This window comes from Cardiocondyla obscurior, linkage group LG06 (assembly GCF_019399895.1).
Source record: "Cardiocondyla obscurior isolate alpha-2009 linkage group LG06, Cobs3.1, whole genome shotgun sequence".
Lineage (NCBI taxonomy): Eukaryota > Metazoa > Arthropoda > Insecta > Hymenoptera > Formicidae > Cardiocondyla > Cardiocondyla obscurior.
The window spans coordinates 1,671,801-1,692,252 of NC_091869.1; the positions used below are offsets into that span (position 1 = coordinate 1,671,801).

At 41.2% G+C, this 20,452-nt stretch overlaps 1 protein-coding gene across 2 annotated transcripts in view; it reads left to right on the forward strand.

Moving 5' to 3' along the window:
* The window catches only part of Mitf (transcription factor Mitf), an 84,294-nt gene extending 66,309 nt beyond the window's left edge, over nucleotides 1-17,985 (forward strand). For both annotated transcript variants that reach the window (XM_070657417.1, XM_070657416.1), the window contains 3 exons: nucleotides 901-976; nucleotides 6,768-7,044; nucleotides 11,125-17,985. In XM_070657417.1, the coding sequence (XP_070513518.1) occupies nucleotides 901-976; nucleotides 6,768-7,044; nucleotides 11,125-11,367 (596 nt within the window). In that variant the 3' untranslated portion in view covers nucleotides 11,368-17,985. The remainder of the gene's footprint in view (nucleotides 1-900; nucleotides 977-6,767; nucleotides 7,045-11,124) is intronic.
* Nucleotides 17,986-20,452: the final 2,467 nt, after the last annotated feature.

The following is a 20,452-nucleotide window of genomic DNA, read 5'->3' on the forward strand; positions in this document are numbered from 1 at the left end:
ATCTTCCTCGCGATCACAATATCGGAGGGTGCTGGGCAATAGCGAGCCACGCGGCTTGACCTCTTGCACCTCCGTTCGAGAGATACCTGGCCAGAATAATCGATCGGGAACAGGGTCACGTGCCAGCGATAGGACGATCCGGTTTGTAGTCTTTTCCGCAGGGGAGATACGCTATATCCTCCGGAAAGCGCGATATGCTTTCCCGAATAACTTCGATACCTTGGGTATATCGAGGGGCCAAGGCGATTCGACTTTCGACAATTCGCACGCCTGTGCAGGACGAGTACGACGTAATTTATTACGATCGAACGATCGAGCAGCACCGTGTTCACTTCCAATCGTATCAAAGGGTTGTAAACTCGAAGAGAATATTGTAATAGCCTGTTGGTAGGTCCAGAAGATCCGGCGCCTAAGAAAATATAGATGAAATCTATACCTTTACTTTTTCTTTTCTTTCGTAAGAATGTGCGAACGGCTGATAAAAAGTCTGAGAGAGAAAAAGAGAAGTTTTTTTTTATGGTTATCTAATAACAGCAAATTATTATTTGAAAGTTTTATATAACTTTATTGAAAATGTTTAACAGCAAATAAATATTAAATTTATTTAACTACAATCGTCGCAGGACGATTGTTGGTTTAGCATTCTCGATTTAGATCCGACAGGATTTCTTCTCATTCAATGTGCTAGAGTGCGTTAAACGCCTCGTAAGATTAAGTCGTTAATAAACGTAAGGGAAAATTCCGTCTAATAAAAAAAAAAATAATAATCGAATTGCTTAGTCTTCGCACGGCAACTCGGTCGCGCCATTTAGTAGGCGAATTAACAGACGACATGATCTGTCTATCTATCTCATCTGTCGCGAGCGAGCCATGATTGATGTGCACAATTTCCGTTTTCAGTTGAACGACGGCGGCGTTTCAACATCAACGACAGGATCAAGGAGCTCGGCACTCTCCTGCCCAAGACCAATGACCCGTGAGTACGAATTTCTTTTCTTTCACTGCTTCGCCTCTTTCTTCTTCTTCGTCGTTTCCTCCTTGTCTCACGTCACCCTTCTCTCGCGCCCCCCTTTCGCCCATTGCCACCTCGTTTTTCGTAGTCTTCTTATTCTTTGCCTTTGCCTTTTGCACATTCCCCACGGACCATTATTTCCTGTTCGTGACCCTTTACGACGAGTTAGTCCAGGTCAGGTGCTCGAGACGAGAGGCTTTCACCGGAAGTCCATTCTTCGCCCCTTCTACTTTTCTTTCTTTCGTGTTTCTTCTTCTCTCGCTAGCTTTCCACGGCTGCTCGTTCTTCCTTCCTATACTTCAGCTTTGTTTCCCGTTCTCTCTGCCGTGCAAAACGCCACAGTTTCTCGTTTAGGATGTCCTTCAACTTGGTGAATGAAAGCAAACGCGAGGGAGTAATGCTGCGAGCCGGAAATACAAGGAGACAAAATTAGAAACGACCAGTTTCCTTATTTCTCATATTACCAAGTGTTTCGACGACGCCGGGCGTGCGCATCGTTTTATGGCATTCAATTGTTACATTAAAATTATAATATATTATAAATTATTTCAAAACGCGATATTTTACATTTGGAAATATTTTCGTTTGTGCCAATGAAAGGAAGAAACGTTTGTTTCCTCCGCTGTTATTTTTCCGGGATTTCACGCCGACGATCGGTTGATGTCTGACCTGTTTCGGACATGATCCCTGAGACGAATCTTCCTGGGACTTCCTCGACACACGATGGACGTACTAACGAGGGACCCTTTTGCATAGAATAGCCGAACAAGTCCGACGTTCATTTATCAATCCCACGATCGATCCATTTGTCTGTGTCAACATCCGACGAACTTAAAAACTCCCTCTTTCGAATTCGGTATCCTTCTCTCAAGGTGTAGTCTACACTTGTCGAACGAAAACCGAACGAACACCGAGACCGCGAACATTCGTTGGTGATGATTAATTTGTATATGAATGTTCGCACTCGCTGTTTGTTCGGTGTTCGTTTTTTAAGTGTATACATATACTTTTATACGCTTCTTTTAGTATCGATCTTCGAAAAAGTTCTGAAAAAAAATCTTAATAAATTAGACTTGCGACTAATAGCGAATTACATTCCACTTCGTTGATAGTAAGAACTTTTTACGTACAATATGTCTATTTTGTTTTCAACTAGTAACATCAAGAAATATAATTGATTTAGTATTTGATTTAATTGTATCAACTATAACTCCTCATTAGGTTACAGTTTATGACTCTATTTAATTAAAGTTTATGAAAAAGTTAAAATTTATAAAATTAAATGCTAAAATGAATACTTTTGAAACTAAAAAATGAATCATTTGTTCATAATATTTGACAATTTTTAATTTATGTCACAGTCAGGTTTTAATGTTGCGTAACTTGTTGTGCGAAGCCAGAGACACCGAGCACGTTGGTTATAATTATTGATTTACCGCATTGTAATTTACATTATCTACATCCGCCGAAGGAGAAGCGTGCAGGCCGACGTGCGTTCTTTATCTGCCGTCATATTCCCGTCATATTTTTTGACACGTCACTGATAGACGCGATAACGAGAGCACGCTCAGGATTAATGTGTTCCACGTCTCGAATTTCTCTCTCGATATTTGGAGCTGACGAGATGAAAGTTGAATTAATGCGGCTTTACCTCGATCGTGTTTGTCAGCGATAATTTATACTCGTTTCAATGCCTCTCTGGAATTGCATTTAACGCGCATTTTAAATTTTCCGATTGACATTCCGGTCCCGCACGCGTATATTCGGACCGCATTGTTCACGCATTTGTGCATCGCGTCCAACATTAGCACGCATATACATATGTCCTCGATTCGTGAGTGCTTCTTATCTAATGACGCTCATTACATCGATAAGACAATGGTGTGCAGTTGCTGCAAACATGTGATAACGCGGCTTATCGAAACCGATAAAGGAATCAAATTTATCAACTGTGTAGTAAGTATTGTACAACTTTCTTCACAGAGGTGGATTTATTTGTAAAAAATTTGATATGAATCAGGCACAATGTAAGGTAAACAATAATAGAGATAATTCAATGAGATATGTAGAATTCTTTCATAAACGGCATATAAGTAAAGTGTTAGAAGTCCATTTCTTAATTATTAATTATAAATCTGTATTTTTTTTTTCTTTTTGTAACTCACACTTATGACGTGTTGAATGTTATAATTTTTTGGTAATTAATTTTCTAAATATGAAGTTTGAAATATACACAATAAAGATATGGCCCCCGCGTCATTTTTCTTAAAGTCGCACCTGACAAAATTTGCTCGCGTTAATCATATCCACCGAGGTAGGGAGAGTAATGACGCGTCAGTAATAACGCGCGTTAGAACTTCTCGTGGGTGTCTCGACGTCTTCTCTGTAGCGTCTTTCTCCTGTGGGGGTTTTAGTTTCGGCTTTGGTCGGAGACGATATCAAGCAGAACGCGAGTAAACTCGGCACGATAGCGCGCCCGTGATAACGAAGTAGAGCTCCGGTTCTAAAGACACCAGCAAACACGGCACAGATTTCTCTCTATCCCTTCCCTTCGTACCGGTGGCGGGTGTCTCCGTTCATCGCGCTCAAGTTTCGGAATCGTCCTCGTTTCCTACAAACGGCCCCGAATCTCTTCCGCTCCCCGTGTGCTCCTTACGTCATTCCTCATTAACGCGAGCGATGGAGAAACCCGTCGATGCACTTGGCTGTTTATTGTTCGCCGTGCAAACTCGTTTCCGACGTGCGTGCAAGTACGAAAACCGCGCCCGCGACTCGGAGGAGGCCCGGAACGCGGCGTGACGCCGCACCGCATCCGACGAAGCGTAGAATGTTTAACTATTCGATCGCATGCCTCTGTTAACAGTAATGAACAATGATTGAATCTGCGAACGGAACAATGTTGAAACAGTTCTTCAGTTTATAGCTAACAGCCCGTATTTTTTGCGTGCATTTAATATCTGTGCTTAGAATTAAAAAAAAATAATAACAAAAAGAGTATCTCTCGTTATAATTCGTCGATTAAAGGTAATTATACAACGAATTAAATTAAATTCAGTAGCAAAAGTTTGCAAAGTGTGCGTTAGTTTTGTTGAAATTGTAGCGGATTATTAACTCACATTAATCCGGAAACACGATAGCGAAACTCTCGTTGAACCTACCGAATCTACACTACGAACAATTCAGCAACCGCGCTGAGAAATAAGCGCGCTTTCTCTTAGATAATGTGGAAAATTAATAAAACGCCGAATTCGTTGTAGTAGGCGTGTTTGTGGGAATACAATTTGTAAGCTCGAATTGAAGTACGCGAACCCGCATATTGCCGCAAATTTGCTCGTCGCGAAGTTGTTAGAGGATAGAGAACACGTCGACGCGCCTCACGTGGAAAAGTGATGCTTTATGCAATGTACCGGCGAGGCGGCTGTTTGGTTTCAAAGTTTGCTCGGCAGGCACAAAATCTCGCGAGTCATGCAGCGACGCGCCCATTTGCGATCCGCGATCGCGCGTGAATTTAATTACAGTTTTGCCGAGGTAATGTAAATTATTAGCAACATTGCTAAAGCGTTTGCACCTTTGCAAGAACGCAGACCATTTTGCCGCAAAGCGTAAAATGATAGATAATTATTTATTATTTATTATTCTCCTGTTTTGTAATTAATAATATTACGTATTTTAGAACATTATTTTCAATTATTTTATTCAAATATAAATTTCGAAACTGAATTAATTTTGCGCGATTAAAAACATGTTTGAACATGATTTAATTTTTACGTAGTATTATAGTCATATGTTTTTATTTTTACTTAATTAATTTTATTGATCTTGTCTGCAAAGATTAGATTTTTAATTAGTGTTTTTGATAGCAAGCAGCGGTCATTAATCATACGAATTTAAGGGTGCGATAATCGTACGATGCGTGTTCAATCGTCCCGGTTTCCTTATGGGGATATGGCAGAGGATTATGGTTCCTCAAGGGGGCATTCACCGGGAAGTCCACGAAGGATGGATGTGTCGCCCGGACATGACGAATGCCACCTTATAATAGGCTTTCCATTCGGCGTCTCTTCTTCTCGTGAACGGCGGCAACTCGCGATTTTTCGAGCGATAAATCGACGAAACGATTCCGTCGTAAATCAACGGCCGCGCGAGCGATGTGAGGGAAAAAAAAAAGCATGAATAACGACGAAAATCCGTGAGTATTACTCCCGAGGTTCGCGAATATTAAAATCACAAGAGTGAACTTACGGCAAATCTCCAGCTACTAAAAATTTCGCTTTGACTACGTCACGTTAAATGTTGCGTTAATTCTCGAAATTATTGCTATTGCGATGAATTGACGTAGAAGTGAATTATCGATATCATTATCAAAAAATGTGATTAATGACATATCTGTAAAAGATAAACTCATGTGATTTTTTTTTTCCCGAGACGGCGTAGCTTAATTACAAATACCGATGTATATTATCGCGAATTACGTAGCCCGCGGATAATATCTGTACTTTATCAGAGTTGTATCTTATCTCTACTTGAATGTGTTATTAATCTCTTACGAACAGTATTGTTTTGCTTTTGAGAAAAAATTCTACCTGTGTTTATACAATCCACAATACTTTTTTTCTCATTTTTCGATCTTTTTTCAATCGGCAGCACATGTTACGCAATAATTAAATAATAAATGCGTAATTATAATTCAATTGTCGAAATTAGCACTGCAATTTCACACACTTTTGACATTGTCTGGAAAAAATTACTGTATAATTCAGAAGTGCTATGACAATTCTTTGACAATTCTAATTTATTTTTCTTGTTTTATTTTTTTCTTTTACTCGTACGTTTTCATTCGCGGACCGCTTGCCAGGTATTTCTCACTCTGGCGTTGTGAGATTGTCCGCGCTGGATCATCGCGAATGTCTCTTGCGAGCGAGGAGACACATCTAAGATGCTATCTCACACTCCTCGTTTCTGCATACGCAGAATGCTTCTCATGAATTTTTCGAAAGCGTCACCGTGAGAAATTTTCCGGGCTAACGACAAATCGTCGTATCTGTGAAGGCGCGAGGCGCGAAGTTCGCCGAGAAAAATAAAAAAAAAAAAGAAAGAAAAAAAAACGAAAAAAGAGTCCGAGGAACACGGCAACGCGGCACGTGTTATGGAGATTCTTAGGGATTTCGTTGCCGACGTCACGTTGAGATATCGGTCCCCGTCCGTCTGATATTCCGCGTGAACTCCCGCGTGGAATTCCATCTCGAGACGGCCCTCGAAACATCGATGGTGGCGACGGGGTGACTTAGGGAGACGGTAATATCAGTCGTATTACAGCCGGTCGAGGAACTTTGGGAATCTCCCGCGAAACATCCTATCTCGAACACGTTGCCGACGAAATAATCTGGGGTTTCAAACAGCTTCCTGTCCTTTTCTCGGCACTTCCCTTTTCACTAGGATCGTCACCGTCTTTTTAGTTTTCGCGAGAGAAGCCGAGGAAATTGAAGAAAACGTAAGCGCAGCGCTCACGAATCATCTGCTTTTATTTTGTGTGCAACCTTATACTTAGGAATCATTTTCGCGTTGTCGATCCTTCAGCGCCACTGACGATAGATATCAGGGTGATTGTGAGGATGTTATAAACGCGAGATATTTTATTGATAAAAATATTTTGGTCGAACAATCATTTGTTCATTTAATACAATTAATTACAGAAATTAACAAAAATTAAAAAGTGTAATAAAATAATAGAGTGGTCCGTTCCTTTCTTTTGCAGATATTACGAAATTGTTAGGGACGTCAGGCCGAACAAGGGCACGATTCTTAAATCCTCGGTGGAGTACATAAAACTGTTGAAGAACGAGCTCACAAGAATGAAACAGAACGAGCTCAGGCATAAACAATTGGAGCACCAAAATCGCAGGTTGCTACTGCGCGTGCAGGAGCTCGAGCTGCAAGCAAAAGCGCATGGTCTTCCGGTTTCCGACTTCAACTGGGCGTCTACTTCCGCTATGCTCAACACCTTCTCGAGGAGTAAACTCGAACAACGAAAGGTAAGTACCAAATCTTCTTTTATCCGATCCGCATTTTATTACATCCTCTGCTTCGAATATACAACATCGCATTCTGCACATTTTGTGTCTAACTTTCTTATCTGTATTAATTGGATTTTGATTACCTGCCATTTAATTCCGAGCCCTTAACAATTCATTCAGCATTATACATATTATATATATATTCGGCGTTTTGTCAAATAACCAATTTTATATTTTATAAAAATTATTTTCTCTTTTTCGTAAATATTTTATTCACATTTTAATTTTTTTTCTATAAACGTTAATGTTTTTCTTGTTCATTATGTAAACGTTTTTGATAAACAATTACGCGGTTAATAAGAAAAGTTTTACTTTTAATACACGATGCTGATATATGAATAATACAATTAATTTTAATCGGTTTTATTAAGCGTAGTTTCGTAACGGGGTTTCATTTAATCTTAATGCGACAGTCGCGCGGTCGGTTTTCGATCAACGGCGTCGACGTAACGACCGATTCGGATCCTTGATCCGAATAAACCTTCCGCTCGTTTGCCAGACTAGTTTCATAATGTGTGCATCTGTTCTGAGAGAATGAGAGAGACGGTAGCAAGTAGCTGTTTGCTTGCTCGCTCGTTCATTCGATCTTTCCTTCGTATATCCATTTATCGATACTCTCGAGAGCGGGAGGCAACGGCGTCTTTTGATAATGGCAGTAACGGTTTCATTACGTAACCAGAGACCGATCCGAAGCCGTTCTCGTGTTTACATAATGAGAAATATTTTCTTATTTGCGTACAATTGACGTGTCGCTTTTCGCCGCGCCTTGAGCGACTTTCATCCGATGACGATTTTTTAAGCACCCGTTCGATGACGAAGCGATTGGGGGATCGCGACGTCACGAGTCTCGTAGACCTCTTTCGAAATTCCCGTTCGCGCTCGAACGTGACAATTTGCAGTCTCTCACGCGAGCACGCGAGTTTTTAATTTCAACGCGCACAATTTTGCAATTTTAGTTGCAATAATTACAATAATCTCCACAAAAAGGTGGGGTTTTTTTTATAATAATTAAATGAAATTAAATTATTTAATTTTGGGCCATTGCAATTACGGTGAATATTATTTCCGTTTAAAGGGGTTTGGATGCTAGCTTTCGTTTCGTTATTATTTGAAATGTTAATTTTTTTTTTATACATACACAGCACCTGACTTTTTCATCTGGCAGCTCTATATCGGTAGCAGATTATTCTTCCGAATAATTAATTGTGGCTTATCGCGGTCTGGTCGTGTAAATCGCTCTCGTTCATTTTGCCCCTTGTTATTCATTACTTCGCTCCCAAATTCTGATCGGAGGAGCCGATTTCCGAGAGATCGTCGTCGTCGCTCCTTAAGACACCCGATGACGGAGATATCGCGTGAGACGAGCGTCAAAGTTACCGTTGAATTAGTGCGCAAGATAAGGTCGCACACGTACCTACATACGAGGTTTGACGTGCGCGGCTTCGTGATGCGATTAAGAACTCTTGAAGTTTTGATAACGACGGTGTAGCGTTTCGATGATGGCAGATTTGGACCTCTTAACGAGGCCGCTTCTATATCGCCATCGTTATTAATTTTTTTTATATTCGTCCCGACAATGGCGCGACTGACGTTCGCTTATATTCGCAGAACTTTTAATGATAAAGTCGATGAACCGTTAAAGAGATGATCGTGCAAGATCATTATACGCAGGAAGTGCGAATAAAATAGTTATCTGATATCTCGATAGACACCTCAAATAATTTACAAGACGATCAAGAGACGTGCGCAATTTTTTCGACTTCTGTTTACATAACTGTTATTATTTTATCTAATGTCGCGTCTTAAGTTCGCGGAAATATATCTTATCGATGTAACATATTTTATATACGCGGAATAGATAATTGTTGTGCATTGACGTTATAATATATACGTTTACTCGCGATTTTAGAATTATTTCAAGTCGCGCTGCGACGCGCGAGATAACGAAAGAGACGCGAGATGACGTACCAAGAGAAGGGATCAGTTGAATTATTGTTCAAGATAAAGTTCCCTCGGAGTGTAAGTAGTCTGACAAGCAGCTTCCTCGCGGTTAGAGAAATTTAAACATTGATAACGTCCCGCACCGCGATTTGCGCGACGAGGCGAGGGAAGTGTCTCGCGTATTGCACGAGGAATTTTACTGCGACACTTAACCGCCGGTTTGCTTAACGTTAATTTTGTCCCTCGATTTATCTTACGCGAAATATAAACGATGTCACACAAATGTGACCCAGATAACGATGAATTATTTCCATAAAAAGGGCGACATATGTACTTGGAAAAAAAATAAGAACAGACCCGGGATATAGCTTTTTAAATCCCGACGAGGAACGTGTCTTCAAATTAATGATTATATTTGTCAGGCAATGAATTTTTATCTCGTGAATTATCTATGTGCTTGATTTATTTAGGCTGCTGAAAGTGTGGATACACTTAGAACTGACAGCAGGCGCGAACATTCAAGACAAATCAATTATTACAAAATTAATTGCTTTTGATTAAATTTATTGCTCTATATTTTAATAAAACGATTTGTAAAAAGTGGGCCTTGCTTTACAGCGTTCGTCAGAAAAAGACACCGCGCGCGAGGAATTGGTGGTCCAGCGTTCGTCCCGAGATTGCATAATTGCAAACGTAATTGCACACGTTAAATCCACACGCGCCTGAATGTCGTGGAAAATATTTATCTTTACCACCGGCGTCGTGCGTACGTTCACAGACCGCAGTCCTTATCATTCGTCTGTCTTTTATCGTACGTGCTACCTCACGCGAAGACTTATACCTTTTATCTCGCATCTCGGCGCGTATATTTTCGCGAGAAGAACACGCCGCGGTACACCAACGTCGGGACAAAGGATAATCGCCGAATGAGCTGTAACGTCAGAAACTTCGTTGCGCAACGGCACGCTGCGGCATTTTTTCATGCAAATTTAACGCTCTCCGCGTCGTTTTGAGTACGGTTACGTAAAAAAGTGCACGCGATCATGCTTCGCGAAATATCAGATCAAATATGAGAACGCGGTCGCCAAACCAAAGAGATCTTTAATATCGAGACTGATAAAATTATTTATCATTTTCTTTCCATTAAAAATTATACTTTTTATTTTTTTTTTTTTCGATCAAGTTATGAAACTTCTTCAGAAAATATATTTAAATATATTTTTTCGCAGTTATTATTAATTTTTTTATTTGTATTGTATACGCGAGCAAACTTTATCGTATACAATTCATATAAAGTCGACGTAGCGAAGACCGGTAAAGTAATCCGACGAATTAGTTGCTTCGATAATATAACGGCAGGCAAATTGGATCACAGTCGTTTGCGCTTGAAATGCGATTGGAAATTAATTCCGGTTTTGGTAAGCCGACCCGTCTGTGACTTCACAAAGTTGCTAGAGTTAACTGCACCTGGCAGAGAAACAGCTTCAATCAGCTTACTCCGATATTGTGTAAAGGAATAACATAGACGTTTAAACCCCGATAACGCCGAATATTTAATTTTACCAATGTTTAAAATTTAAAGAAAATTCCATCTCACTTTTTCCAATTCCTCTTATTATTTTATTGTGAAACACATTCTATCGCGTTAAATTTTTTTTTTTTTACTTGACAGCTTTTAACTAACGTTCTATACATTTTTTTTTATTGCTTATTTCGTCACGAACCTCATCATATTCTATTATATAAGCGATGCAAGTAATAATAAGCTTCTCGTACGTATACAATCAACTTCCGCACCATTCGTCATTAACCATCTATGAACATGATCGAATATAAGCGCATATCAATTCCCGCTTTCAATTGCGTTGACTTCACCAGCACGTCTAGTGCTACTCTTACAGAAGATTGACACTCCAAACATTCCTATTTTGATAAAGGATTTCCAACGTATCCGTTCCTACTTTCATAGCAGATCTCGCATCTGAAAATACTTATCGAACTCTCACCTCTTCCGTTACTCCTCGCATCCTATCCGAGCCCGTGTTCATCCTCGAGGACGGCTCGTTTTATAGGACGCCGGATGTTTTTCTGTCGTAGATACCGGATCTGGCGGTGACGGAAGAGGCGACGAGTCTGAGCATGTCGCACCTCGAGGACCTCATGGAGGATGACACCGTCGGTCCTGTGCATGGCGGCGACCCGATGCTGTCGTCGCCGCACCTGCCGCCTTTGAGTCCACCTGCGACCGGCTGTCACCACGGCTTAACCGACGAAGACACCCTCGGTAGCTTGGCGGTGACCACGTCGAACTCTTCGTCCGACATGGACATCGTCGCGTAGTAGAAAACCATCGTCGTCCATCAGCATTGCGCGCGATCGGAGTCAAGCTCCCGAAACTTGCTCGCGTTATTTTCCGGTGGCCGCTCGACCGAGGTGATCGATTTAGATTTGCGCGAGAGGAGAGGAGAAAGAGAAAAATGGCACGAGACATTGCCGTGATGTGCGGAGTGCGACTTAAAGTCGGCGGGCTGCTGCGACGTCGTAGATTCTCATCATGGAAGAACGGAAAGGGAATTCGCTCGGCACCAATTGGATTTTATTGAAGTCACCGAGCTCTGATGCGGATTTATCTAAAACTAGTCATCGATTTGCGGTCGGGAGGGAGAATCGGCGAAAGAAATGAAGAAAGATACGTATGGACCGTACGTTCCTTGCTACGGAGAGGATTAAAGAAGATCGGTTCGAGTGTCGCAATCAATCCATTAAGCAAACTATAATGCTCGAAGGGCGGTCATTCATGTAATAGATTTTTCACAGAGAACGAAATATGGATGATCCTTTTAAATTCCGACAACTTGGTCCAATATAAATAAAGATAATTATATAAACGAACAAGAAAAGACTGGAAACGGTTTAAATGTTCCCATGGGGATGTCACGGTGGTCAGTACACTTTTCGATCACGAATTATACTCGTCGGATTTTAGAGATCTGCCAATTGTCGCACTAATGGTCCCCATCTAGCGATTATTATTACAACATTACTTTCCTTGACTCATCAAATGCATCAGTGACCGGTTTAGATGTATCTGTTCATTAACTACGAGCAACGAAAGCGCTTCCGAAGACCATTTCAAGCTAGGAACTCCACCGAGAAGGCCGTAGAGAATTGCCGACGAGAACGTGTCAAGTTTGTATTTCACGTCCTTGAAGATCGAGTACGAGGATCGAACGTTTCTCGGGTCGACAATGAGAGCTCAAGAGGCGATCGGTCGTATTCGGGCCGGTCGGCTTTGGAGTCTCTCGGAGTCGCGGTGAAAGTCGTCATCGCTGAACGACGGAGGAGTTCAGGGTCGTTCCAATTGCGAGGAACGGAGGGTTTGCTGTCACGATTCTGCGAACGGCTGGCCGTTACACGGATGGAATGCGTGACGTCTTGGCGTGCGTTGTATATTATGCCAGTGCCACAAAGGACGCGCTTCTGTCGCGCTTGAGACATTTCGAGCGAAGTTGCGTCGTCCATCAGCGATTGCTAGACGACGATCAAGAACTGCCGAAAAATCGGAACGTTTCCTCGTGAAAATGTTAGCTATGTAGTTTACTTATAATATTACTTAATCGTCAAAAATTATTTTCCTTGCGTGCGTGTTCGCGAGACGTGCCGCGGGTTCGATATAGAATACTTTTAATAAAAGATTTCTCGAGATTTTCCGCCGATATCTTTGACAGATGGAGTCGGTGAAATATATACAATCGCACGGTGTAACGTTGCCTCGGTTTATAAAATTACGAAATGTGCATTAAATATTTTGAGGAGACAGCTTGAGAATAAATTTCGGGAGTACGTTTTATTAGGCGCACAAAAATATTTCAGCTGTGAGAGGAAAAGGCGGAATATTGACTACAGTGTTTTGAAGTTCGATTTAATCTCTGATTTATTAAACATAGCAATAATCCAAGTGCCTTTCGTAAAATTCGGGAAAGATATATTTTCGGAAATATGCTCCTCAATTTCAGTATTAAAACACGTATATGCATAAAAATTTATATTATATACCAACGGTTAGAATTATCTTTACAGTATACTATACAGTATACTATGAAATGTCATAAAAATTCATATCTCTAAATTTATCATAAATAATTATAAAATTTTTATTTACAAAATCGCATCTTCTCTTGCCATTACTCTTTTATACATATATCACGTTGTCTAACAGTCAGATTTACTGCGATTATAACGAGCATTGATATCACGATAGAGTGATTAATTACGGACACAATTCCTGATAAAATCTTTGTGTCACTCTAAAACAAACGAGCATTCGCCACGTATTAAGTCGATTATTTGAACGTTCGCAAACGTGAAAGTGAGAAGAGGGAACGAAAAGGTCCACGCGATCTACCATTAATCGTCCGTCGCCCGTGACAAAGGAGGATGTCGACGTCGATATTGGGACGACGTCGATTCCGGAAACTCGCAATGGATGAGCGAGTACTATGTCCAAGTTCGTTATAAAGTTTGCTGATAATTATTGTCCTCGGTAGTGTGCACATCGAGCCGTATCTCGTATGCTGCTTGCAGCGAGCTGCGGCTTGAGCACACGGCGGCTTTTGTGCGCGACGGGCCTTGATTTCACCGCCTGCCTCGTCTCACTTCGCGTACGTCGGCTGTAACCCACATCGGCCCGATCCACGTCGCCTCGAGCCAAGATCGATGATTGCCCGATCCTGGGCTATCGTCGATAAATCGTCGGTGGTTCGTTACGAAAGGCAGTAATTAAGGTATCACCTATTTTCCAGGAGAGCGAGAGAAAATTTGAATAGCCGTAATGCAGAGCGTTGAAAGAGACAAGGGCTATTATTGCGTACGTTATTAAATTAAGCCGTTAAATGCTCGGCACGAGTTTAGCTGGGCAGTGCAATTAACTTTTGCAATAAATTAAGAAACAGGAACTTTTTTTTTCTCACTCGTTATATTGGTCGCACATTTTTCCACTATGTTTAAATCTAAAATTAAATCAAATGTTATTTCCAGTAAAAGTATTTTAATAGATAAAAGAAAGACTGTGAATATGTTTTCTCGCAATCGTGGAAGTAGGACTTTCTTCAATTCCTCGTGAATGATATACATTAAAGATAAATTTCTAGTTGAATATATATATATATAAAATATATATATATATTAAATTTTATATCCTCTAGCAGGAATACAGTAATAGTTTATTTATAAAATGTCTAAACTATCACTTTATCCAACAGTTAAACCACAAACGATAGCAGATAATGGTTACGTTCGATAGATATTAATTTTGATATTGATATGTCGATAATTTGATTACAAATATTTATCACACTCGATATTAGATCACGTAAGTCCGAAGAATTTTTTTACTGATTAAATACACATTTTTCCGTCATTTATTTTATTTATCTACCTGGATTACGTAGAAAGTGATAGCTTAGACATTCCAGACATGGACTATGCACAGAAGATCAACGTGCTGCCTTCAAGTGTGTTCTTATCGCGTTAATTCTTATTTCAACAAAGAATTCTCTTTTCGCGGAAAAGAAAAGTATATCATCGGTGACTCATAAATTGTAAGAAACCGTTCGTAATTATGTATAAGGCTTTTTGATAAAGAAAAAAGAAAAAAAAGAAGAAAAAAGAAAGGCGGCATCTTCAAGTAAACGGTGCCAGTTGAAAACCTCGCTTGATAGGCAATATTTTATTGTAATAATCGAAAGTATCGCAACTATTTTTCCATCGAGCTTCCGGGCTGCAAAGGGTTAAGTAAGTGCAGCTTTGACCGTTTCGGCTTTGAGACGCGCCCTGTGTGTAAGATATCTATAGAAACGTATTTTTCTACCTAGTACGATGTTGACTCGCGCAGGTCGCATGTTTTTGGCGTATCGATAAAATCTGTACCTTACCTCGAGGATGTTTCCTCGCCGCGATCGCGTCAGAGTACTTTGCTATTCTCCTACAAGATCTACGCAAACAGTGCTGCGATATTACACAGCCGGAGCCGGAAAGGTGCTGTGTCGTACGCGGTGTCCGTTTCTCGCGATGCTCGCAACCGTGGCGGAATAAACGAGCAAAAGGTTTCGACTGGCGCAGCAACTGCAGTTGCTACTCTCGCGGAGACTGCAATGCCCCGAGGCTGATACGTCCATTAACAAATCATTCCGTTCGCAGCGTATGAATTTATCACACACCGTTGTCGCACACATACGTTCGACGTGACAAATAATTTTATATTAACGTTGTCGACGTGCGTTCTTGTTGATTAATTGATGGCTAATTCCAGTTACGAGGGAGCTCGGGTGAACATCAAAGGTGTAACGCGCGAAAGGGAATGGAAATTCGAAATAGAGAGCAAGGAATAAATTAGGCCTTTTGATCTCGCGCATTCTCAAATTGCGGAGCTTAATTAAAATATTACGCGGAGGAACATTTTCATTGTTTAGACGCGATTCTGTTCGATAACTTTAAACGTGATTGATCCAAATGTTCGTAAGTACAGAGAACGTACGGTTTCTATGTGCGTTTGCATACTTGATCTTTCGAAATTGTACATAGGATTGATGCGAAAGAAATTTCGAGTGATTATCAAAGTTCCCCGGATGTTCTTTCGCGAATTCGGGCCAACTCGCAATTCCGCGCACGAGACGCGCGACGCGGAATACGTAACGATTTGACGACGGTCGACGGGAATAGCGGAGGCGCCGGTCCTCGCTGCCGGTGCTGTGCAACCACCGGGGAAAAATAAATAATCCTGGTACACGGTGCGCGCCGAAGGTAAATACAGATTCGGCGGCTCGCGTAAAACTTTCTTATCGGGGACGTGTCTTCGTAAAGAGAGTTTATCAGGACTTTTCGCGGGGGTGTGATTGCTCGCGTTCAAGCCCCGTGTGAAATATTCGTCGCTTTGTGTAAACGTGGAACCGCCGGATGCTATCAGATTTCTCTTTAACTCTTAATTAATGAGAAATAAGACGCGAAGTATATAGCCGACTCTCTCTGCTTTGATTAAACGTTCGACAATCGATAACTGACGAATGGTTTTGCCGAGGCGTAAAATTGAATTAATGTTGACACTTTTTTTTTTTTACTAACGTTGAAAGTCGCGATTTTCTTTTTTTTTTTTAACTAGAGTGCCAAGGGCTACCACTTCTATCGCACAACGAAAGTTAAGTATGAAATAATGATTAGCAAGCGTAACTGGTTTACCAACGAGCTTCAAAATAGGTCATGCCCCGGGGGTACGCCATTTAGAGAGTGCCGCCTACCTTTAAACCCAGAACGAAACTAATTTCTGCCGGAACGAAATTTCACGGCAATGTGCAGTAGCGCGTTGAAGACGTATTGGAAATTTACTCGAACGTAACGTATTCGTGTGTTTTCGATTATAACACTCCCTGGGAACAGACTGACGCCGAAAATGGAAGTTAAAAATTTTACATTTAAATATTGCATACGTTTATTAGTAAAGAATTTTTTTTTAATAATTTTCTTCGAAAATCGATTGTACATTAATATAAATCCGACTTACAATTAAACGTATTGATATCGCATATTTAAACACATTTTTTTTATCAATCTCACAGTCAATTTTGGCAAACTTGTCGACGCTGATCCAAAAATTCGTGAGTCGTGCGTCGCAAATCGATAACGTTAGCATGCATAACGGCACAATAACGAGGGTAAAAGCGAAAGAGGAAAAGAGTACAAGCAGGTGCGTCGGCCATAAACAAAAAGAGTGCCGCGATGCGTGTGTGTGTGAATATGCGTGCATGAGTATGTGCTTGTGTCGGAAAGAACAAGATTGAAAATTCCAGGAATGGAATATGTGATCGCGCGAGATGACGCGAGCTCTCTCGGCTCTGCAGCCTCTCGTGACGTCGGCATTGTACCACTTTTTAAAGCATGATTATTGAATTCTGTGACTGAACGTTCCGCGGCGCGCGCTCACGCGAAAGATAGAAAACCAGGATTCAACAACCGTGCAATTCTTCTCTCATCCTCTTCCGAGCAATTTCTTCTCGCCATTCGCATCATTTGCCACGACCCTTTTCTCTTTTTTACTCTCAGTTTCTGAAAATCGAGTTTTTACCAGCCGTAACATTTCTTCGTAGAAAGCTCGACGCAGGTATTTATTTTGGCGCTCGGTCGGCGCGTTGGGCCATGGGTTTCCCCGGCCGAGTTTCACCGTCTCGTTAATAAAACATCGGTGCAGACCAGGCCGAGGACGAGCACGCGTTCGCAATGAATCGCGCGTGTCGCGTGTTTTAACACGCATTTGCGCCGCAGGTTACATCTCGATAAGCCGGTTCCACCGGCTTTTCCCCGTCGTTCGTTCGCCCATTCGTTTGTTCGGGCGCGCACCGCACTTCCTCGCTGACGTACGATGGTTAACGGTGTCATAAGCGTGTCACGCGAACTACAAATCTAAATGCCGCCGTATATGTGAATACGACTCAGATCTACGCTTGTATCCTGACGTTCGTCATCATTTCGAAGAATTCTGAATTAACTTGGACTGAGGTTTGCGATTTGGTCTCAATGTTCGCGGCCGCGTACGTTTCTTGTTGAATGCTCTTCTGGCGCGGTTCTCTTGATGCAAAATTGCGCGCACACCTCGCAAGCACGGATAAATCTCCAGACGTCGAGTCGTAGCGAGCGAGAGCGGTATATCCCGGCCAATCTCCTATCCCGAAGCGGGTGCGAGCGTAAGTCAATACTCCCGGAATGCGAAAAGCCGTTTTCCGCCGTACGATCGCTGCAACGGGAGAGATCCTCGATCTCTCGATTTCCTGCAACCCTCCATGATAACGTGCGAAGTACGGTAAGATATACAACAGATATAAGCGAATAAGTACAATACGCAGGGAAAGAGCGTGCGTAGAATATATATTTTTCAGATGTATTTTATTGAGAGAGAGAGAGAGAGAGAGAGAGAGAGAGAGAGAGAGAGAGAGAGAGAGAGAGAGAGAGAGAGAGAGAGAGAGAGAGAAGAAAAACTCCTTGCTATGATATCACCAGATCGTGCATCTTATCCCGATCCTTTAGTTTTCTATTTAATATCTTTATTGATCCGTGGTTTATTGACAAGTGTATATATGTGTGTGGAAGATATAGTGACATGCGGAGAAATATAAAAGGACGAGAGAACAAGAGATAGTATGAATGAGTGGGTGCGCGCGATAAAGAGAGAATAATGTTATCATTTTTCATAGTTTAATTGTTGACAATGCGAGATGCGAATAATGTTAATTATATCGATAATAATAGTAGTAATGAAAATTATCGTTATTGTTGCGCCGTTAATGTTACTGTTGTGACGATATTTTATCATTTGTCATTGTTGCATCGACGTGTCGCCGTACGACGATATCTCGTCTCGGTGCCTCGATGACTATTCATTGTTATCAGTTACTATTGTGCGATTATTAGGACGTACAATTACGATCGTGTAATTATGATCGTTAAATGCGCAATGCGATCGGGCCGGGCGAATTTTCGAATTGTGTTACGTTCAATAGCCGCGCGTCGTAATGACGAAGCGAATGAATTACGTTATGTCACGCATATGTTTTACTTTGCTGGTTGTCACTCGCGTTATTGCGGTTGCAATTCGCGCGTAGGCAAATATAGCGCAATGCCTGACAAAACGGAAATAAAAGATGACGTTACTGAATCGTGTGGCCTCTTTACTCATCATCAACCGATCGCTTTTCTCTCGCTTTTGTCTCTTTTCTCCTATCATCCTGCGATGATTTAGGTACGCGCATTACATGAAACGATATAAAATGAAGAACGACCTATCGTTTTACATGCGAAAGCAATCGGGATATTTTATCTTCCGCGTAAAGAAGCATTTTTGCGATTGGTTAGAATGATGATTGCAAACAATCGTTATGTATATTCCACTCGATAAACGCGTGACAAACTCGGATAAATTTGTATTTTATTTTTTTTTTCAGGTAACAAAATTAGATTTTATTTTAATTAAGCGTCTGCGATCTATCGAAATTGAGGGTGTTTCATGGTTTCAATATTTAATCAACCTTATCGTCGAGATGAGCAGACGATCTGCCTTCGTTTCAATTTCACAATTTTTTCGCGGCTTATCTGCACCACGGTAGGGTTAAATAACTCGCCGCAATATTGAGGAAAATTGCGCGTTTACCGGCTATGTAAAATTTAACGTCCCGGTAAAGTTGATCGCGAATCCGTAACGCTTCCGTTTGAAAGATGAAACTTAAGGCGCGGTAAAGTAAAGAAGAAGCGAGATGGGAATTAGAAAAATGGTTAAGAAGTCGAGAAGACAAAGATGAGACGCAATGAGAAACGTCGGGATCTCTCAGTCTCTCTTTAGCTTCCTGGCTCGTGAAGCCCGCAGCTTTATCCTTTTCCGTCCGCTATAATCCCTTCTTTCAACGATAACGAGCGATCACGAGGAGGAAATGCAATTTGCCGTGACGTCGGACGGAAATGGGCTTTTCGAGTGGTTTCGGTGTTGGCCAGGTCGGTCCAAAGGATGAGGAGTAGGTCAGGTCTGATACAGGTTCGACTATACTGCTAATCGCGTAGCTCTAGGCTAGAAAAGAGATAACGCCTGTCTATCCATCTATTGGTCGTCCGAATTGGCCGCGAGATTTCATAAAAAAAAAGAAGGAAGAAAAAGAAAGGTTTGTATATATCACTACGTCATTGTTTTTCTCTCTTGCTGTTTTATTCGTTGCATTTCTTTTTTTAATTTTGCAATCAAATCGCCAAAAGAAATTACGCTTGTCACGATTTTACATTATACTTTTTTTTCCATATCGCTACATTAATTATTTTGCATTTGTTCGAAACTCTCTTTGTGTGATAATGTATTTGCGAGAGCGTGGACGTCTAAAATCGTTTAACAGCATGTCTCTTTGGGATACTAAATCACGTTTCGTCGAAGATTCAATCGGATTTAACGATATACGTGTGACTCAAAGTCTTTAATGTGATTTTGCCGTCCCGACGAGAACTCGATGGGGATGACGGACAAATTGAGATAATTAGCTCAATACGAAATTCCCTGCAAGTTTGATAACACTCTTTCGCAAAGTGCGTATCTTATGGCTCGTTGTAATTTTAATGGTGGATTACCGAGTATGCGGGAGTGATGCATGAGAGACGCGGGTATCCGCATTGCCAAGTACCACGGTTAATAATGCATTCGAGCGAGTCATCGATCCGACGAGTACATTTCTGCGTAAGCGATGTCGGCGTTTACGACATAACTCTCTGAAAGTGAAACCAACACTGTAAATTCTTAAATCGTTAAATCTTGATCAGTTAAATTTTCAGCGTCATGTCTCGCGAATATTCGATAAATGGCTGTTTAACTGCTTTTCTTTTTTATCTCTCACCGTGAGGAGGGAGA